The 18,555-nt window shown below is 38.7% G+C and overlaps 1 protein-coding gene across 3 annotated transcripts in view; it reads left to right on the forward strand.

Annotated features, from left to right (window-relative positions):
• SEC22A (SEC22 homolog A, vesicle trafficking protein) overlaps nucleotides 1–12,878 on the forward strand; it is an 82,528-nt gene extending 69,650 nt beyond the window's left edge. For all 3 annotated transcript variants that reach the window (XM_053564430.1, XM_053564433.1, XM_053564432.1), the window contains one exon: nucleotides 12,010–12,878. In XM_053564430.1, coding sequence (XP_053420405.1) covers nucleotides 12,010–12,210 — 201 coding nt within the window. In that variant the 3' untranslated portion in view covers nucleotides 12,211–12,878. The remainder of the gene's footprint in view (nucleotides 1–12,009) is intronic.
• The last annotated feature ends 5,677 nt before the right edge of the window (nucleotides 12,879–18,555 follow it).

Below are 18,555 nucleotides of genomic sequence, written 5' to 3' on the forward strand. Positions count from 1 at the left end.
ACCCAAAGATGAAGCAGAGGACACTAATGCCCTCTCTGTGCATCTTTTGTAGACTGGCCAGAACCATTCCATGGTCAGGGGTCTCTTATCAGGAAGGAATGCTGGTCAATTATGCTAAAACCACAAAATTATAGATGTGAGTGATGGCTCACACCTATAATCCTAGCACTGTGAGAGGCCGAGGCCAGAGGATCTCTTGAGTTCAGGAGTTTGAGACCAGCCTAAGCAAGAGTGAGACCCCATCTCTAATTTAAAAAATAGAAAAATTAGCCAGACATTGTAGTACACGCCTATTGTCCCTGCTACTCAGGAGGCTGAGGCAAGAGGATCACTTGAGCCCAGGAGTTTGAGGTTGCTGTGAGCTATGACGCCAGTGGCACTCTAGCCTGGTGCAACAGAGTGAGATTCTGTCTCAAAAAAACAAATAATACAAAAAGGTAGAAGCAGCATTAGTGGTTGGTTGTAACTGGAGGTGGAGCAAGTCTTTCCAAAAGGCTGGTTCTGTTTAACCCTAGGGAAGAAAGCCTGGTGGCAGTAAGGGAGGTGGGGGGATAATGAGCCACGTCTGACCTCCGGTCCCTTCATGGCTGGGCACTGAGGTTTAAGCTTTCTCTGGGGTCCTTTTGGCCAAGTGGGGAGAGATGGGTCTGTTGAGCTGGTTGGTAGGGACTTAAGATTTTATTTTTATTTCTCACGTGTAAATACTATGCTATTTTATATCAGGGACTTAAGCATATGCAGATTGTGGGACAGCTGAGGGACAGCTGTACATATGGCCCATAGACTGAGTGAACTGAATTCAAATACCACAAACAAACCCTTTATTAAAAGGATTTGTTCAGTCAAACTTGGATTCAGTCCAAAGGCACACTCAAGGATCCAGAAGCCCACATGTGGCCACAGGCTACAAGTTCCCCTCCCCTGACTGATATCCTTTCTTGGTCTGTATTTTGTCTTTTTATTCTCTCTCTCTCTCTCTTTTTTTGAAGTTCATGTACAATTTATTATATTAAACTATTTTTTTCAATTTTTTTTTTTTTTGATGTTGTGAGGATTCATTGAGGGTATAAGAAACCAGGTTACACTGATTGCATTTGTTAGGTAAAATCCCTCTTACAATTTCGTCTTGCCCCTAAAAGGTGTGTCACACACCAAGACTCCACCCCCCTCCTTCCTTTCTTCTCCTTTCCCTACCCCTCCCCTCCTCCTTTCTCTCTCTGCTCTCCCCTTCCCCCACCCACACCGTGTCATCAATTGTCATTAATTGTCCTCATATCAAAATTGAGTACATAAGATTCATGCTTCTCCACTCTTGTGATGCTTTACTAAAAATAATGTGTTCCACTTCCATCTAGGTTAATACAAAGGCTGTAAAGTCTCCATTTTTTTTAATGGCTGAATAGTCTTCCATGGTGTACATATACCACAGCTTGTTGATCCATTCCTGGGTTGGAAGGCATTTAGGCTGTTTCCACATTTTAGCAATTGTAAATTGAGCTGTGATAAACAGTCTAGTGCAAGTGTTCTTATGATAAAAGGATTTTTTCCTTCTGGGTAGAAGCCCAGTAATGGGATTGCAGGATCAAATGGGAGGTCTAGATTGAGTTCTTTAAGGTTTCTCCATAATTCCTTACAAAAAGGTTGTATTAGTTTGCAGTCCCACCAGCAGTGTAAAAGTGTTCCCTTCTCTCCACATCCACGCCAGCATCTGCAGTTTTGAGATTTTGTGATGTGGGCCATTCTCACTGGGGTTAGATGGTATCTCAGGGTGGTTTTGATTTGCATTTCTCTAATAATTAGGGATGATGAACATTTTTTCGTATGTTAGCCATTTGTCTTCTTTAGAGAAGGTTCTATTCATGTCTCTTGCCCATTGATATATGGGATTGTTGGCTTTTTTATGTAGATTAATTTGAGTTCTCTATAGATCCTAGTTATCAAGCTTTTGTCTGATTCAAAATATGCAAATATCCTTTCCCATTGTGTAGTTTGTCTATTTGCTTTGGTTGTTGTTTCCTTAGCTGTACAGAAGCTTTTCACTTTAATTAAGTCCCATTTGTTTATTTTTGTTGTTGCAATTGCCATGGCAGTCTTCTTCATGAAGTCTTTCCCCAGGCCGATATCTTCCAGTGTTTTTCCTATGCTTTCTTTGAACATTTTTATTGTTTTATGCCTTAAATTTAAGTCCTTTATCCATCTTGAATCAAATTTTGTGAGTGGGGAAAGGTGTGGCTCCAGTTTCAGTCTTTTACATGTAGACATCCAGTTCTCCCAGCACCATTTATTGAATAGGGAGTCTTTCCCCCAGTGTATATTCTTGTTTGGTTTATCGAAGATTAGGTGGTTGTAGGATGTTAGTTTCATTTCCTGGTTTTTTATTCGATTCCAAATGTCTGTGTCTCTCTTTTTATGCCAATACCATGCTGTCTTGACCACTGTGACCTTGTAGTACAGCCTAAAATCTGGTATGCTGATGCCCCCAGCTTTGTTTTTATTACTAAGAACTGCCTTCACTGTACAGAGTTTTTTCTGGTTCCATACAGAATGCAGAATCATTTTTTCCAAGTCTGGAAAGTACAATGTTGGTATTTTAATGGGGATGGCATTGAATCGGTAGGTTGCTTTGGGAAGTATAGACATTTTAACCATGTTGATTCTTCCCAGCCATGAGCATGGTATGTTCTTTCATTTGTTAATATCCTCTGCTATGTCCTTTCTTAGGGTTTCATAATTTTCTTTATAGAGGTCCTTTATCTCTTTTGTTAGGTATATTCCTAGGTATTTCATTTTCTTTGAAGCTATGGTGAAAGGAGTTGTGTCCTTAATTAGCCTCTCATCTTGGCTGTTATTGGCGTCTATAAAGGCTACTGTTTTGTGGAAATTAATTTTATATCTTGAGACATACTGTATTTTTTGATGACTTCCAGCAGTCTTGTGGTTTAGTCTTTGGGGTTCTGTAAGTTTTGATCATATCGTCAGCAAAGAGGGAGAGTTTGACCTCCTCTGCTCCCATTTGAATGCCCTTTATTTCCTTGGCTAATTGTATTGGCTAGAACTTCCAGCACTATGTTGAATAGTAATGGTGACAGAGGACAACCTTGTCTGGTTCCAGTTCTAAGAGGAAAAGCTTTCAGTTTTACTCCATTCAGTAAAATATTAGCTGTGGGTTTGTCATAGATAGCTTCAATCAGTTTAAGAAATGTGCCACCTATGCCTGTACTCCTCAGTGTTCTAATTAGAAAAGGATGCTGGATTTTATCAAATGCTTTTTCTCATTGAGAGGATCATATGGTCTTTCTTTTTGCTTCTGTTGATACAGTGAATAACATTTTTGGACTTGCATATGTTAAACCAGCCTTGCATCCCTGGGATGAAATCTACTTGATCATGATGAATGACTTTTTTGATGATAAGCTGTAATCTATTGGCTAGGATTTTGTTGAGAATTTTTGTATCTATATTCATTAGTGAAATTGGTCTGAAATTCTCCTTTTTAGTTGGGTCTTGTCCTTGTTTTGGTATCAGGGTGATGTTTGCTTCATAGAACATGTTGGAGAAGATTCTACTCAATTTTTTGGAATAATTTCTGCAGTATGGGAATAAGCTCTTCTTAGAAGGTTTAATAGAATTCTGGTGTGAAGCCATCTGGACCAGGACATTTTTTTGTTGGAAACTTTTTTTATTGTTTTTTTAATCTCAGTGCATGAAATTCATCTGTTCAGGAGCTCTGTTTCTTCCTGGCTAAGTCTAGGGAGAGGGTGTGATTTCAAATATTGATCCATTCCCTTCACATTGTTAGATTTCTGGGCATAGAGTTTCTGGTAGTATTCAGAGATGATCTCTTGTATCTCTGTGGGATCAGTTGTTATTTCCCCTTTATCATTTCTTTTTTTTATTATTATTAAATCATAGCTGTGTACATTGATATATTCATGGGGCATCATTCACTAGCTTCAAAGACCGTTTACCAAGTTTCACATATACCCTTTTAAGATGCACCTCCCTTTATCATTTCTGATTGAGATTACTAGAGGTTTTACTTTTCTATTTCTAGTTAGTCTGGCCAATGGTTTGTCTATTTTATTAATTTTTTCAAAAAACCAACTCCTTGTTTCATTAATTTTCTGAATGATTCTTTTGTTTTCAATCTCCTTGTTCTCTGATTTAATTATGGATATTTCTTTTCTTGGGCTGGGTTTAGGCTTAGATTGTTCTTCTTTTTCCAGTTCCGTAAGATGGCTTGTGAGTTTGTTGATACGCTCTCCTTCTGTTTTTCGAATGTAGGCATCTAAAGCGATAAATTTTCCTCTTAGAACTGCTTTTGCAGTATCCCACAGGTTTTGGTAGCTTGTGTCATCATTGTTGTTATACTTGAGGAAGTTAATGATTCCCTATTTTATTTTTTCCTGCACCCAACTGTCATTCAATGGAAGGTTGTTTAATTTCCATGCCTTTGTGTGGGTTTGAACAGTTTTGTTGGAGTTGAGTTCCACTTGTAGTGTCTTGCGGTCTGAGAAGATACAAGGTAAAATTTCAGTTCTTTAGATTCTGTTGAGGTTTGTTTTGTGTCCTAGGATATGATCAGTTTTGGAGAACGTTCCATGGAGTGATGAGAAGAATGTATATTCTTTATCTTTGGGATGGAGTGTTCTATATGCGTCTATCAAGCCCAGTTGTTCTAGGGTCTCATTTAAGTCCCTTACATCTTTATTTAATTTCTGTTTAGAGAATCTATCTGTCCAACTCGGTAAGAGGAGTATTAAAGTCCCCTGTTATTATGGTGTTATAAGATATCGCTCAGACTGAGTAAGGTCTGTTTTAAGAATCTGGGAGCATTTAAGTTGGGTGCATAAATATTTGGGACTGAGTAAGGTCTGTTTTAAGAATCTGGGAGCATTTAAGTTGGGTGCATAAATATTTGGAATTGAAATGTCTTCTTGGTGGGCGGCGCCTGTGGCTCAGCGAGTAGGGCGCCGGCCCCACATGCCGAGGGTGGCGGGTTCAAACCCAGCCCCGGTCAAACTGCAACAACAAAAAAAAAAAAAAAAAAAATAGCCGGGCGTTGTGGCGGGCGCCTGTAGTCCCAGCTACTAGGGAGGCTGAGGCAAGAGAATCGCGGAAGCCCAGGAGTTAGAGGTTGCTGTGAGCCGTGTGATGCCACGGCACTCTACCCGAGGGCGGTACAGTGAGACTCTGTCTCTACAAAAAAAAAAAAAAAAAGAAATGTCTTCTTGGTGTATTTTTCCCTTGACCAATATAAAGTGACCATCTTTGTCTTTTTTGACTTTAGTTGCTTTAAATCCATATGTGTCTGAAAATAAGATTGCTACCCCTCTTTTCTTCTGAATTCGCTTTGCCTGAAAAATTGTCTTCCAACCCTTAACTCGGAGTTTCAATTTGTCTTTTGAAGGTAGGTGTGTTTTCTGCAGACAGCAAATGGATGGCTTGTGTTTTTTAATCCAATCAGCCAATCTATGCCTCTTCAGTGGGGAATTCAAGCTATTAACATTTATTGAGATAATTGATAAGTGTGGTAGCGTTCTATTCATCTTATTGTGTGAGAGTCTATTGCTTGTTTTATCTTTTACATCAGTGTGAAAGTTAGGTTCTGTCCTTTAATTTCTGAGTCCTTATTTTGCCGCTGATCCATTGTGATGGTCAGTGTGTAGAAGAGGTTGAAGTATTTCCTGTAGAGCTGGTCTTATTGTGGTGAATTTCCTCAGTGTTTGCATATCAGTAAATGATTTAATTTCTCTGTCACTTAAGGCTTATCTTAGCAGGATATAGAATTCTGGGCTGGAAATTGTTCTGTTTAAGGAGATTAAAGGTAGATAACTGGGCAGCGCCTGTGGCTAGTGAATAGGGTGCTTGACCCATATACCAAGGGTGGCAGGTTCAAACCCAACCCCAGCCAAACTGCAACAACAAAAACAAAATAGCTGGGTGTTGTGGCAATAACCATTGTCTTCTTGATTGAAATGTTTCATTAGAGAAGTCTGCAGTCATGGTGATGGATTTGCCCCTGTAGGTCAACTGGCACTTACTCCTGGCAGCTTGAAGAATCTTTTCTTTTGTCTTGACTTTGGACAGGTTCATCACAATGTGTCTTGGAGAAGGTCTGTTAGAGTTAAGGCAACCTGGGGTCTGATATCCCTTTGAAAGGAGTGTGTCAGAATCTTTGGTGATATTTGGGAAATTTTCATTTATAATATTCTCTAGTATGGCTTCCATTCCTTTGAAGCATTCATCTTCCCCTTCTGGGATACCTATAACTCATATGTTTGAATGCTTCATAAAGTCCCATAATTCTGTCAGTGAACGTTCTGCTTTCTCTCTCTTCTTTTCTGCCTCTTTAACTATCTGAGTTATCTCAAGAGCTTTGTCCTCTACCTCTGAGATTCCTTCTTCTGCACGGTCTAATCTGTTGTTGATGCTTTCTATTGCATCTTTAAGTTCCTTAATTGACTGCTTCAGTTCCTTGAGCTCTGCTGTATCCTTTCTATATTCTTTATATTGTTCATCTCTTATTTGATTCTGTTTTGGATTTCCTTTTGGTTATTTTCCACTTTATCAGGAGTTTCCTTCATTGTTTCCATCATTTCCTTCATGTTTTCATCATCTGTATTCTAAATTCCCTTTCTGTCATTTTTAACATTTCTTTATAGGTGGAATTCTCTGCAGTAGCAACCTAACAGTCCCTTGGTGGGAGGGTTGCTCTGGACTGATTTTTCTTTTCTTTTTTTTTTGGCCAGGGCTGGGTTTGAACTCACCACCTCCGGCATATGGGACCAGCGCCCTACTCCTTGAGCCACAGGTGCCGCCCTCTGGACTGATTTTTCATGTCGCCAGGATTTTTCTCCTGATTCTTCCTCATGAGTGTTTTCTTTTATCTGTTTCCTTGCCCTAATTTTCCTTTCACTTCCTCTTGCTCTTCAAGCCATGCTTCTGGCTTAGGGTTTCAATGAATCAGTGGCCAGCGGGATTGGACTGAACAAACACATGCAACCACTTGCCAGTTTTGTCCTCCTCATGGGGTCCAGAAGTCTCTTACTGACTCCCTGTGTCCCCAAAGGGATGTTTCTGGGCAGATCCCACCAGCCAGACGTGCCTGAAGTCTTCTCTCCCCAGTCTCACCATGCCCAGTTACAAGGAAGCTATTATTCGACCGCCATCTTGCTCTTCCCCTGTTTTTTCATTCTCTTAATAGGGTCTTTTGTAGAACAAAACTTTTTAATTTTGATATAATTCGGTTGATCAAGTTATCCTTTTATTTTTTTCTTTTTTGAGACAGAGTCTCACTTTGTTGCCCTCGGTAGAGTGCTGTGGTGTCACGACTCACAGCAACCTCCAGCTCTTGGGTTTAGATGATACTCAGCCTCCCGAGGTGGGACTACAGGCACTCACCACAATGCCTGGCTCTTTTTTGTTGCAGTTTGGCTGGGGCCAGGTTCAAACCTACCACCCTCGGTATATGGGGCCACCACCCTACTCACTGAGCCATAGGCACCACCCAAGTTATCCTTTTATGGATCATGTTTATGATGTCTGGTGGAGTGTAAGCCAGTACAGAGCTAATGCACACAGGTTTTGAGAAAGATTTCTCCAAAGATTAGGATAAAAAGAAGGAGTTTACTTACTTTCTTTTTTTTTTTTTTTATTGAGACAGAGTCTCACTTTATGGCCCTCAGTCGAGTGCTATGGCATCACACAGCTCACAGCAACCTCCAACTCCTGGGCTTAAGCTATTCTCTTGCCTCAGCCTCCCAAGTAGCTGGGACTATAGGCGCCCGCCACAATGCCCGGCTATTTTTTGGTTGCAGTTCAGCCGGGGCCGGGTTTGAACCCGCCACCCTCAGTATATGGGGCCGGCGCCTTACTGACTGAGCCACAGGCGCTGCCCAGAGTTTACTTACTTTCTCTTGAGGAGTGGAAAGGACCATCATGGAGGTGGGAAAGGAAGAATGTGCTGGCCTCAAAAACCAGCTGTTGAGGCTTACTAAGGCAGGGGTAGGTGCTGGGGGACATGTGTAAAATGGCAGGATACAGTTGAGAAACTGCCATATTTCTTTTATTTATTTATTTTCTTTCTTAGCGGCACGTCGGTAATAAAAACAAGCTGGGCTGGATGTCAAAGTCCAAGACCTGGTTCCCCAACCTTTCTTTATAGATGGACGATTATTGCAAAAGATGGGCAGAGTCTTCCTCAAGATAGGACTGAAGCCTGAAGCTCCTTCCTTGTTTACTCAGGAACTCCATAGAAAAAGAGATTCTCAAAAAAGCAGTTTCAAAAGAGAAAAGTTTATATCTCTTGTCCATCTATTTAGCCCTTTTCAGAAGTTGTGCAGAACAGAACTCCCCTGGGGGACCTGTTACCTCGGGAACTCATAGAATATTTTTAACTGTTACTAACAGTTTATTAGGTTATTTTTACATTTTTACCAGGCCTCCCTTTTCGATGTCAAGACTAAGAAGTTTTTGGCCTCTGTGTCAGAAGATTTTCTCCTATTTTTTTTTCTCAAAGTTTTATAGTTGTGTGTTTTGCATTTAGGTTTATGAGTCATTTTCAGTTAATTTTCTTTTTTTTTTTTTTTTTTGTATGGCCCTTGGTAGAGTGCCATGGCCTCACACAGCTCACAGCAACCTCCAACTCCTGGGCTTAAGCGATTCTCTTGCCTCAGCCTCCCGAGTAGCTGGGACTACAGGTGCCCGCCACAACGCCCGGCTATTTTTTGGTTGCAGTTTGGCTGGGGCCGGGCTTGAACCCGCCACCCTCGGTATATGGGGCCGGCGCCCTACCTACCGAGCCACAGGCGCCGCCCCATTTTCAGTTAATTTTCATAGAAGATGTGAGATGTAGCCTAGGTGGGGGTTCCTTTTTTTTTTTTTTTCTTTTTGACCTATTTGTGACCAATTGCTCTAGCACCATTTGTTGAAAAGGTGAATTGCTCTTGCACATCTATCAAAAATCAACTGGCCATATTTGTGTATTTGTATGAGGTTATTTCTGGGTTCTGTATTCTGTTCCATTCATGTTTCTGTCTATCCCTCCACCAGTACCACATAGTCTTGATTAATATAGCTATATAATTAAGTCTTAAATTCAATTTTCTTAATAGGTATAGGGCTATTCAAATTATCTGTTTTGTATTGAGTGAATTTGGTAGGTGTGCTTTTTGAAGAAGTGCTTTTCATCTAATTTATCAAATTTATGTGTGCAAAGTTGGTTCAAGTATTCTCTACTGTTCTTTTGATATCTGCAAGGTCTGTGTCGATATCCACTATTTTGATATTGGTAATTGATATTGGTAATTTGTATCTTCCTTCTCCTTTTCTTTGTCAGTCATGTCAATTGTATTGATCTTTTCAAAGAACCTTATCTAGTTTTTCTGGTTTTTATAACTGTTTGGCTATTTTAAGTTTTTATTGATTTCCTCTGTTAATTTTTTCTTCCTCATGCTTACTTTCAGTTTATTTTGTTCTTTTTTTAGGTTCTTGAGGTGGGAGCTTAGATTATTGATTTGAGATTTTTTTTTATGATGTATGCATTTTGTGTTATAAGTTTCTCTGTTAGCATTTCTTTAGATCCATTTTTATTTAGTTCAATTATGGTGGCATTGGTAGCTATGCCCAGGCCAAACAGTGGGGCTGGACATGGGGTCAGTGGCCCAAAAAGAATGCTGAGTTTTTGCTGCACATGTTTAAAAATGCAGAGAGTTAATGCTGAACTTAAGGGTTTAGATGTGGATTCTCTGGTCATTGAGCATATGCAAGTGAACAAAGCACCCAAGATGCGTTGCCGAATTTACAGAGCTCATGGTCTCATTAAACCATATGTGAGCTCCCCCTGCCACATTGAGATGATCCTTACTGAAAAGGAACAAATTGTTCCCAAACCAGAAAAGGAGGTAGCACAGAAGAAAAAGATATCCCAGAAGAAACTGAAGAAACAAAACCTTATGGCACGGGAATAGATGCAACATAAAATAAATGCAAATAACAGTAAAAAAAAATAAATAAAAACAAAATCTTCTTAAGACTTCCTCTTTGACTTTATGGATTACTTAATGTCTGGGTGGTTGGAGATATTCTTCTATCTTTTTGTTACTGACTTCTCGTTTTATTCCATTCTGGTCAGAAAACACACACTATGATTTCATTTTCAATTTGTTGAGCTTTGTTTTATGGCCCCAAATATGTTCTATCTTGGTATATGCTCCAGTAGCACTTGAACATATAGTGTATTCTGCTGCTGTTAGGTGAGTTTTCTATAAATGTTTAGGACATGTTAGTTGATGGTATTGTTGAGTTCTATATCCTTGCTGATTATTTTCCATCTAGTGGTTTGTTCTGTTGTTGAGAGAAGAGTATTGAATTATAGATTTTTCTGTTTTTTATGTTAGTTCTATTTTTTGCTTCTCATATTTTTACACTTATGTTGTTCAGTTCATGAACATTTAGGATTGACTGCTATGTCTTCTTGGAGGGTTGACCCATTTGTTGTCATATAATGTCCCTGGTTATTTTCTTTGCTTTGAAATATTTTGGTATTTATCTGAGATTAATGTAGCCACTTTTGCTTTCTTTTGATTAATGTTTGTATGACATATCCTTTTCCATCCTTTTACTTTCAACTTGCCTATATCACTTGAAGTGAGTTTCTGAGAGACAGCATGGAGTTGGTTCATGTTTTTAAATCTACTCTGCCATTGCTCATGTTAAGCCATGTACATTTAGCATAATTATGGATATGTTAGGGCTTATTTTTTGTTTTGTTTTTCATTTTTCCATTTCTGTCTTATAGGTTACTTGTATTTTTTTAGAATTCCATTTCTATGGTCTATTTCTTGTTAGATTCAGGTTAAATATTTTGGCAACAGTACTGTGTAGTATAATATGTTGTATATCTCTTATTGTATCAGTCAGGAAACATGTAGTAAGTTTGATCATTTGGTGAAAGTGGTATCTATCACTCCGTTGTAAAGATGTCTTTTTCTCTTTTATACTTAATAAGTAATCTGTGAGGTAGGGACCATTACTTTTAAAACACCTTGAAACCAAAGAATTAAGTATTATTTTTAAATGCCAGAAAAGCTAGCTTATTTTTACACTAGAAATCCAATTAATAAATGTGCAGAGAATGATAGAAATACAAAATTTCCACTGGGCAAACACTACAGTAATAACTGTCGTAGGCAAGAATCATGAATGAATGCTAAAATCAGTGGAGGCTGAAGCAGGAGGATCACTTGACTATAGGAATTCAAGGTTATAATGAGCTATGATTGTACCAGTGTACTCCAGCCTGGGTGACAGAATGAGACGCTGTCTCAAAAAAAAAAAAAGGTAAGCTTTGTTGAGGGCTTTATTTGTTTACTCACAACTGAAAGACAGTGCCTGACTTGTAGTAGACCCTCAATAGATATTCACTGAAATGAATGTAGTAGACCCTCAATAGATATTCACTGAAATGAGTGTAGTAGACCCTCAATAGATATTCACTCAAATGTTCACTTACAGCCTATACCCAACATAGTTCCTTGTACTCGATAGGGGGACAAGCGAAGTATTATTAATTTCATTAATATTCAGACTCAGGTTCTGTATGCGTCCATTTTGCTAAATAGCTGTGTAAGCTTTTTGTACTTTTCTGGGTGAGAATAGAACCCCCTCAAGCGTTCTGTGGGGATGCATCTTAGTCACCTGTCACTTTGGAGAATTTGCCCCACTTGTTTGCAAGAGAATCATCCAATTGTACTTTCATTTGAAATATGACACAAAATGCTTTTCTTTTGAAAAATGAAAAACATAAAAGGAAAAATCTGTTTCCCTTTCAAGCTGTGGAACTTTCATATCTGAATGTCTTAGATATGCTACATTATCTTAGCCCTAGATAAAAATACCATATTCCATTCTCATACTTTATTCTCTGACCTGTTACAATTTTATATTAGAAACATCTATTCCTTTTCCTGTAACCCTAATCATCTTTCATCTTTATATTTTGAACAGTGTTATTTACTTGTCTACTACACCGGCTGGCGGAATGTCAAATCTTTTTTGACTTTTGGCTTAATCTGTCTGTGCAACATGTATCTTTATGAACTGCGCAACCTCTGGCAGCTTTTCTTTCACGTGACTGTGGGAGCATTTGTTACACTGCAGATCTGGCTAAGGCAAGCCCAGGGAAAGGCTCCCGATTATGATGTCTGACACCATCCTTCAGACATACTGCCTTGGCTTCAGGGGGAAAGGAGGGAACATATCTTAACTGCCACTGTGATGAAGAAACTATTCACCACAAATGAGAAGCTCTGCTTTCTTTCTCTCCAACTTTCTTTTTTTTTAATCAGCATGGCATGCCTGTGAGCATGCAAGATCTGCTAGGAAAACACTCAGAAGAATATTGGCCATGCAATTATTGTTCAGAGGAGGAAAAGGAAGAGACTTCTCTCTTAAGGGCTGTAACAGCAGAAGAATTGTCAGATGCCATTGAAAGACTTGGCCAGCAGTCCTGAATCCTTGCTGAAGAGTTCACTCAAAAAAATTGGATGTAGCACTTGCTCTGAGGACCAAGCACAGGAACTCTACAACTTGAGTTTGCCTTTGTGAGGCATCAGTATAGACCAAATAAAAAGATGCTGCAGAAATTGGGAAGCTTATATTTTAAATACATGACTGTGCTAAATACCAGATTATTTGCACTTTTATGGTACCAAGAGCTTATGATATCTAGGATGGTGTGGAATTGGTTCTTGATACTTTTATATTTTTGCTTGAATCTTAACTCTGGAAATAACCTAGTGTGGGAAAAGGCTGTAGTGAGCTCATCTCTGGAATATCACAGGTATTGAAAATACATGACGTATGTCTCCTTTCTAGACCATGTTTGTCATTTCTTTTGAAATCGCTTAAAAAATATGATTTGTTAGACTATAGCCATTATTTCCCAAAATTCAGTCAGTTGAGTACTATTTTACTAGTATTCACTTAATATTTATTTTTTAAATTTTAAAATATTTTTAAAAGGAACAAATTTTACTTTATGTGGAAAATCAGTGTCAGTTTGATTAACACAAAAAATGTTAAGCTATAGCTAGGTATTAATGCTCTCCAAGCCTCTGAATGTAAGAGGCCTGCTTGTTATGGTAGTGGTAGAGATATCACCCAACACCAAAACAAGGTTCTGCCTTTGGAATAATCGGAGGACAATAGAAAATTGTAAAGGGAGTGACACTTTTGTTTTGCACCACCTAAAATCATCTTGTGTGATGTCAGTGATACGGTCCTACACTATGGAGACACTTGACTGTACTAAGAGAATCAGGAGGTGACTTTCCTGGGAAATCTTATTAGTGTATGGTTTTGAGTGATTAAGCACCTTATATCTGAGGGAATTTAACTTTCTTTTTGATGATGATGTAAAGATTGTTTAAGCAGTTACGAATCAATAACATGGGAAGTACAGTTTGATTTCATTAGCAAAATCTACAGCTCTCTTGGTTTGGGAAGTCATTCCATGAATGATTTTCTTCTGTTTTTTAAAGAAAAGATTCCAAACAAAGAATTCATAAGGTACTAAAATTTGCTATCAATTAACCTCAGCAGTGGACCCTACTACACTGTAATTTATGTTTGAGGGCTTACTTACTAAATAGAAGAAATAGTTCAGATGGTAAAGGCCATTGAACAAACTTGTTTGCCTGAACCACTGTATGTGGATATGTCTAGAACTGTTAACTCTTGCTTGACTAAAACCTTTATACCCTCATTTTAGGAAAATGAGGTAAAGGGAAGACTATAATTTATTTAAAACAAACTGTAGTTCATTCCAATTTTCTGCCTCCAGCAAGACTGCACAGAAATTAATATATATTCCAAGAGATGCCCGAAGGCATCACGTGATCTAAATTATCAAAACAACATTGAATTATGTTTGGCATTTTGTATTTACTGAGCCAAGAAAGTGAAATGGTTTGATTTAGAAAGGTTTTCTAAACTAATGGTTAAAACAAAGAATATTGTAAAAAGTCAATTAACCATGAAGTTGGAGCATTCTGGTTAATTGTGATTTTGCTAGGTATTGATATTTTATACCTCTTACCAGTTTGGTTCACGGGCTACCTCCTTATTGAATTAATGAGTTGTAATGTTCAGTATCTGGATCCATTCAGCAAGAACACTTGAAAACTACTCACCAGCTACTTTTAAAGGTTTACTTTGTTCTCTGTCTTGTTTTTTCACTCGCTGTTCTGGATAAGAGGATGTTTACATCTTTATGTAAAAAATGAAAACAGGTAAAAATAATGTTCAATGTATAGAAATACTTTCTTTCATTATTTGGTGGCTGCATTTCTGAGTGCCTGTATCTTGTCACCAAAGTGACAAGAGTTACAGTTACTTTGCAGTTACTGCAAAGGAAGTTAGAGTGAGTGAATTTAGAAAGAGAAGCTTTGGCTATGGGTTTAAAGAAGTCCTTGGACTTTTGAGGCAAATAATGATCTTACATTTATATTGCACTTTTACTTCTAAGTCTGAGTTTGCCCTGTCATAGTGAGTTTTGTAGCATAGGGGAAGCATAGTTGTTCTCATGTTAAGGCAAAGGACACAAAGGTGATCAGATGTTAGTGACCTATCATAGGTTAGTGACCTACCATAGCTAAGCACACTCACTCTAACTTCCTAGGCGTTTTCCACCAGCATAGAACCAATGGAGGTGACCAAGATTATATTCAGGGGATATGTCTGTCCTTTGTAAAATCAGGAAATTGAGGGGTTCTGAAATCAGTGAGTCCAGTCCAGGCCTGCCACTGATGTATTTTATCTTAATTTAGGTAATTCTGAAATGCCACTTTCTGATTATGGTATACCATAAAAACAAAAATACCCTCTTTTATATACTCAAAGTAACTGCAAATATTTGCTTGATGTTTAGTTATTTATACGTGCTTCTTTGCCAAACACATTTGCATATTAAGACAAGACATATGCAATGTTGTTAATAAAATATGGACAGAAAGGTAAGAAAAATAAGGTCAATGAAAATAGCAGGATTAACATCATCATTATTATGTGTAAAATTTGACTCTGGAGCTTTATGGAAATTAAGGCTAAAAGAAGGGAAACAAGTTATGCATTGCTCTATCAGTGGGTCAAAAGCATACTGTTCCTTAGGCAAGAGTTCATCCTCTTGAATTCTGGTAAAAAATATTCCCACCTGAGGGTCCTGTGAAGTGCTAAAATGAACACAGTTCTCAGTGGATGCAGTTTGGCATCTTAGGATTATGCCTTGGATTCTCAACTTGCACCGTTTTCAGAGGCTTCCATTTCAGGGTTTTTTGTGTGATGAGTGTGTGTATATGTGTGACTAATACAACATTTTGTTTTTGTAAGTAAGAATTCTTATCCCAAGCTGAAAATAAATATCTATTAAAGCTTTAAAATCCATTTGAGGCAAATGCCTTGAGACATAGAAAACCTTTACCTAATCTTGCAGTTTTATAACATATAAAGTGAATATGCTGGCCCTCGATTAGCACATTTGTTTTCATTAAAGGTGGTCTTTTTCACAGTGGACTCTAGTCCAGAGAACTGCATGGCTTCATTTTTGGTAGCCAGGTGTGGAATCCATTAGACTTCTGCTTTGTCAAGTCTCCACCAACACCAAAGATTTATCATAACAGACTTAACCTCCATGTCAGAAGGGGTGACTCCTCTTTGCTCCTGAGGTTAGCTGCTCCCCTAAAAGGCAGTTGCTTGTCCTTTGCTTCAAAAGGTTTAGTAAGTAGCACAAGGATGCACTCAGCCATTGGATTTCCAAGGGTGCTCAACAAAGTGTGTGTGTGATACCTTTCTTGTTACTATTTTAAAACTTTGGGTTCACTTTAAGAGAACTACCCTTGAGTGTGTGGTAAAAGAACACGTAAATTATTTCAAGAGCAGCCAGCACATAGACCAAATCAAACACTTAGCCTTACCACAAATTATAGACTGCTCTTCAGGTTGCATTCTTTGTCTGTGGTCAACACTTCTTAGTACTTTTCTGCTTTATTATCTCTAAGGCAATGAAGGTTTGCCACCTAAATGTGCGTGGTAAAATAAAACCTGATTTTTTAAGTTAAATCTACTTTAGTAATATCCTTACTAAAAGTTAATAAAAAGAACACCTGCAGTTCCAAGGGTTGTGAATGAGTTTGTGTGTGAGGCCTGAGTCAGCAGAGAATACAACTTTTCTGGCATTCATTATGCATTATGTGAGAGGTGTGTTCATCAGTGTTCTGGGGCTGCTGGGGAAAGCTCGCAGATTGTGGCCTCCAGTTCAAGCACTGAGTTTCTCCAAGAGAAGCAGTATCTGTGGCTGTCATTCTTGCAACGTCTATTTACTTAGCAGATGAAATTGTAATAAAAGTCATAACACTGGTTAGAAGCCAAGTGGCTAGCATCATCCTGCTTGTTAACTGTGAGTGGTGGTGACGTTTGGCCACATGGGTTTCTTCTGCATTGGCAGTGCTAGTATGGGATCAATTGTCTCAGTATAGTTAGGGGCCATAGGAAATTCAAGGAGAGAACAGGTTTAGTTCTTAGTTCCTGAAATCAGGACTGAGGCTTACAAATTATTCCCTTGGCAGTAAACAGTATTTTCAGCCCAACCTTGCCCACAGTTCACATTTGCCCTTTTCTGCTTCCCACAGCACTGCCTTGCCCAGCGGAAAACACATTCAGGCTCCATCTGACAGTAGGTAGAAACAGGACTTATACATGCCATCCCCATTCGGGCCTGGTGGCCCCTCCCCAGCTGTGCCTTCGTTGTTTGCCTCCTGTGTGCCAATGTTTTTCTTCAAGGCTGGGTTGCAAAGGACCTTTTGTGAAGGTGAACTTCTTCAGTGCTTAGGGCAAATGAGAAGAATGCCTTTTGTGGGCCCGTGCTAGGTCCTTCTGCATCGGTGCACTGCAAAAAGATATTAAGGAAATTATTTTCAAAAGAAGTTCAACATAATTTCAGTATGCCTAAGAGGTTTAACTATAGGTTCAAGTGTGCTGTGAGATTAAAAGGATTGAAAAACATTGTTCTATATAGTTAATCCTATGGCAGCCTTTGGGGGAGGGGGGCAATATCATTTTTATTGAGAAAACTAAGACTTGGAGACGTAACAATTTTTGTCCTTTGTATGGTATCACACCGATGAGCGGTGGGTGTGGAGTTCAAACCCGAAATACAGGTTCAAGTGATTTAAAAGTTGGTGCAAATTTCTCTGTGCCATAGTGAAGCTCTGAAAATTTTGAGAGGGAGTGAGTGTGACTGACAACAGCTGGGCTCTTACTGGTGTCGCGGCAGTGAGAACAGATGAAGCAGACACAGGGAAATGGTAAGTATACTATGCAACAGGACTTGTGTCTGCTAAGCATGTCATCCTCACAGAAAACATGCCTGAAAGCTTGCTATTTGATAGACAAGCCTCCTGAGCCACAATCACACTCATGGTGGCACCAGGATTTCAATCCAGATCTTAATAAGAACTCATGCTCTTCACCACCATGTAATTTTAAGCTAGATAATATGAAAATATATTTAAATATATAAGGCATATGCATTCAGGTAATATTTTATTTTTTAAATAAAAGAGATCAGATCAATGCTAATTCCTACACTGTGGATATCTTAGGCTAAATGAAATAGTTTCCTAAAACCCTAGCATTTATAATAGTGACATAGGACAGATAGAGGTATGGAGACCTTTATAGGTACGTTCGATACTAGTGCAAGGAAGTATACATTTTAGTATTTGTACTAAAACTAATCCATGAATTAATGGATTCTTGTTACAGAATGTTAAAGCATTCTTGGTGATTCATATGTTATAAACATTTGCTTTTCTTAGCAGAATGCCAGAATGAGTTGGGTTTTTGGCTTGAATTAATGAGCTTTGTGGTCCCTATATCTGAAAACATTAACCAAGAAATAGAAGGTAACTTTTCACAGTATAGAATAGTGATTAAGTTTGCAGCCAGACTCCCTAGTTCTTCCTTCTACAGACATTGTGACCTCAGCAAATCACTTAACCTTTTTTCCTCCCTTTCCTTAGATGTTAAGTGGTGATAATAATAGTACCTTTGGCAGGCCAGGCATGGTGGCTCATGTCTGTAATCTTAGCTCTCTGGGAGGCTGAGGCAGGTAGATTGCTTGAGCTTGGCAGGTCCAGACCAGTTTGATCAAGAGGGAGACCCCATTTCTATTAAAAACAGGAAAACTAGCAAGGTATTATGGTGGGGGCCTGTAATCCCAGCTACCAGGGAAGCTGAGATAAGAGGATCACTGAAGCCCAGGAGTTTGAGGTTGCTGTGAGCTATGACATCAAGGTACTATACCCGGGGTGACACTATGAGACTCTTATCTCAAAAAAGAAAAAAAAAAAAAAGACCTTTGGCAAAGCAGAATTGTAAGGATTGAGTCAATAAATGTAAAAAGCATGTGAAGCCTGGCATAGGAAGTGCTAGGAAAGCCTTTGCCATGGTGTTTGTTACTGTTACTTTAAGCAGTAAGAGTCTTTTAAATTGCAA

The sequence above is a fragment of the Nycticebus coucang genome, chromosome 16, assembly GCF_027406575.1.
Source record: "Nycticebus coucang isolate mNycCou1 chromosome 16, mNycCou1.pri, whole genome shotgun sequence".
NCBI classification, from domain to species: domain Eukaryota; kingdom Metazoa; phylum Chordata; class Mammalia; order Primates; family Lorisidae; genus Nycticebus; species Nycticebus coucang.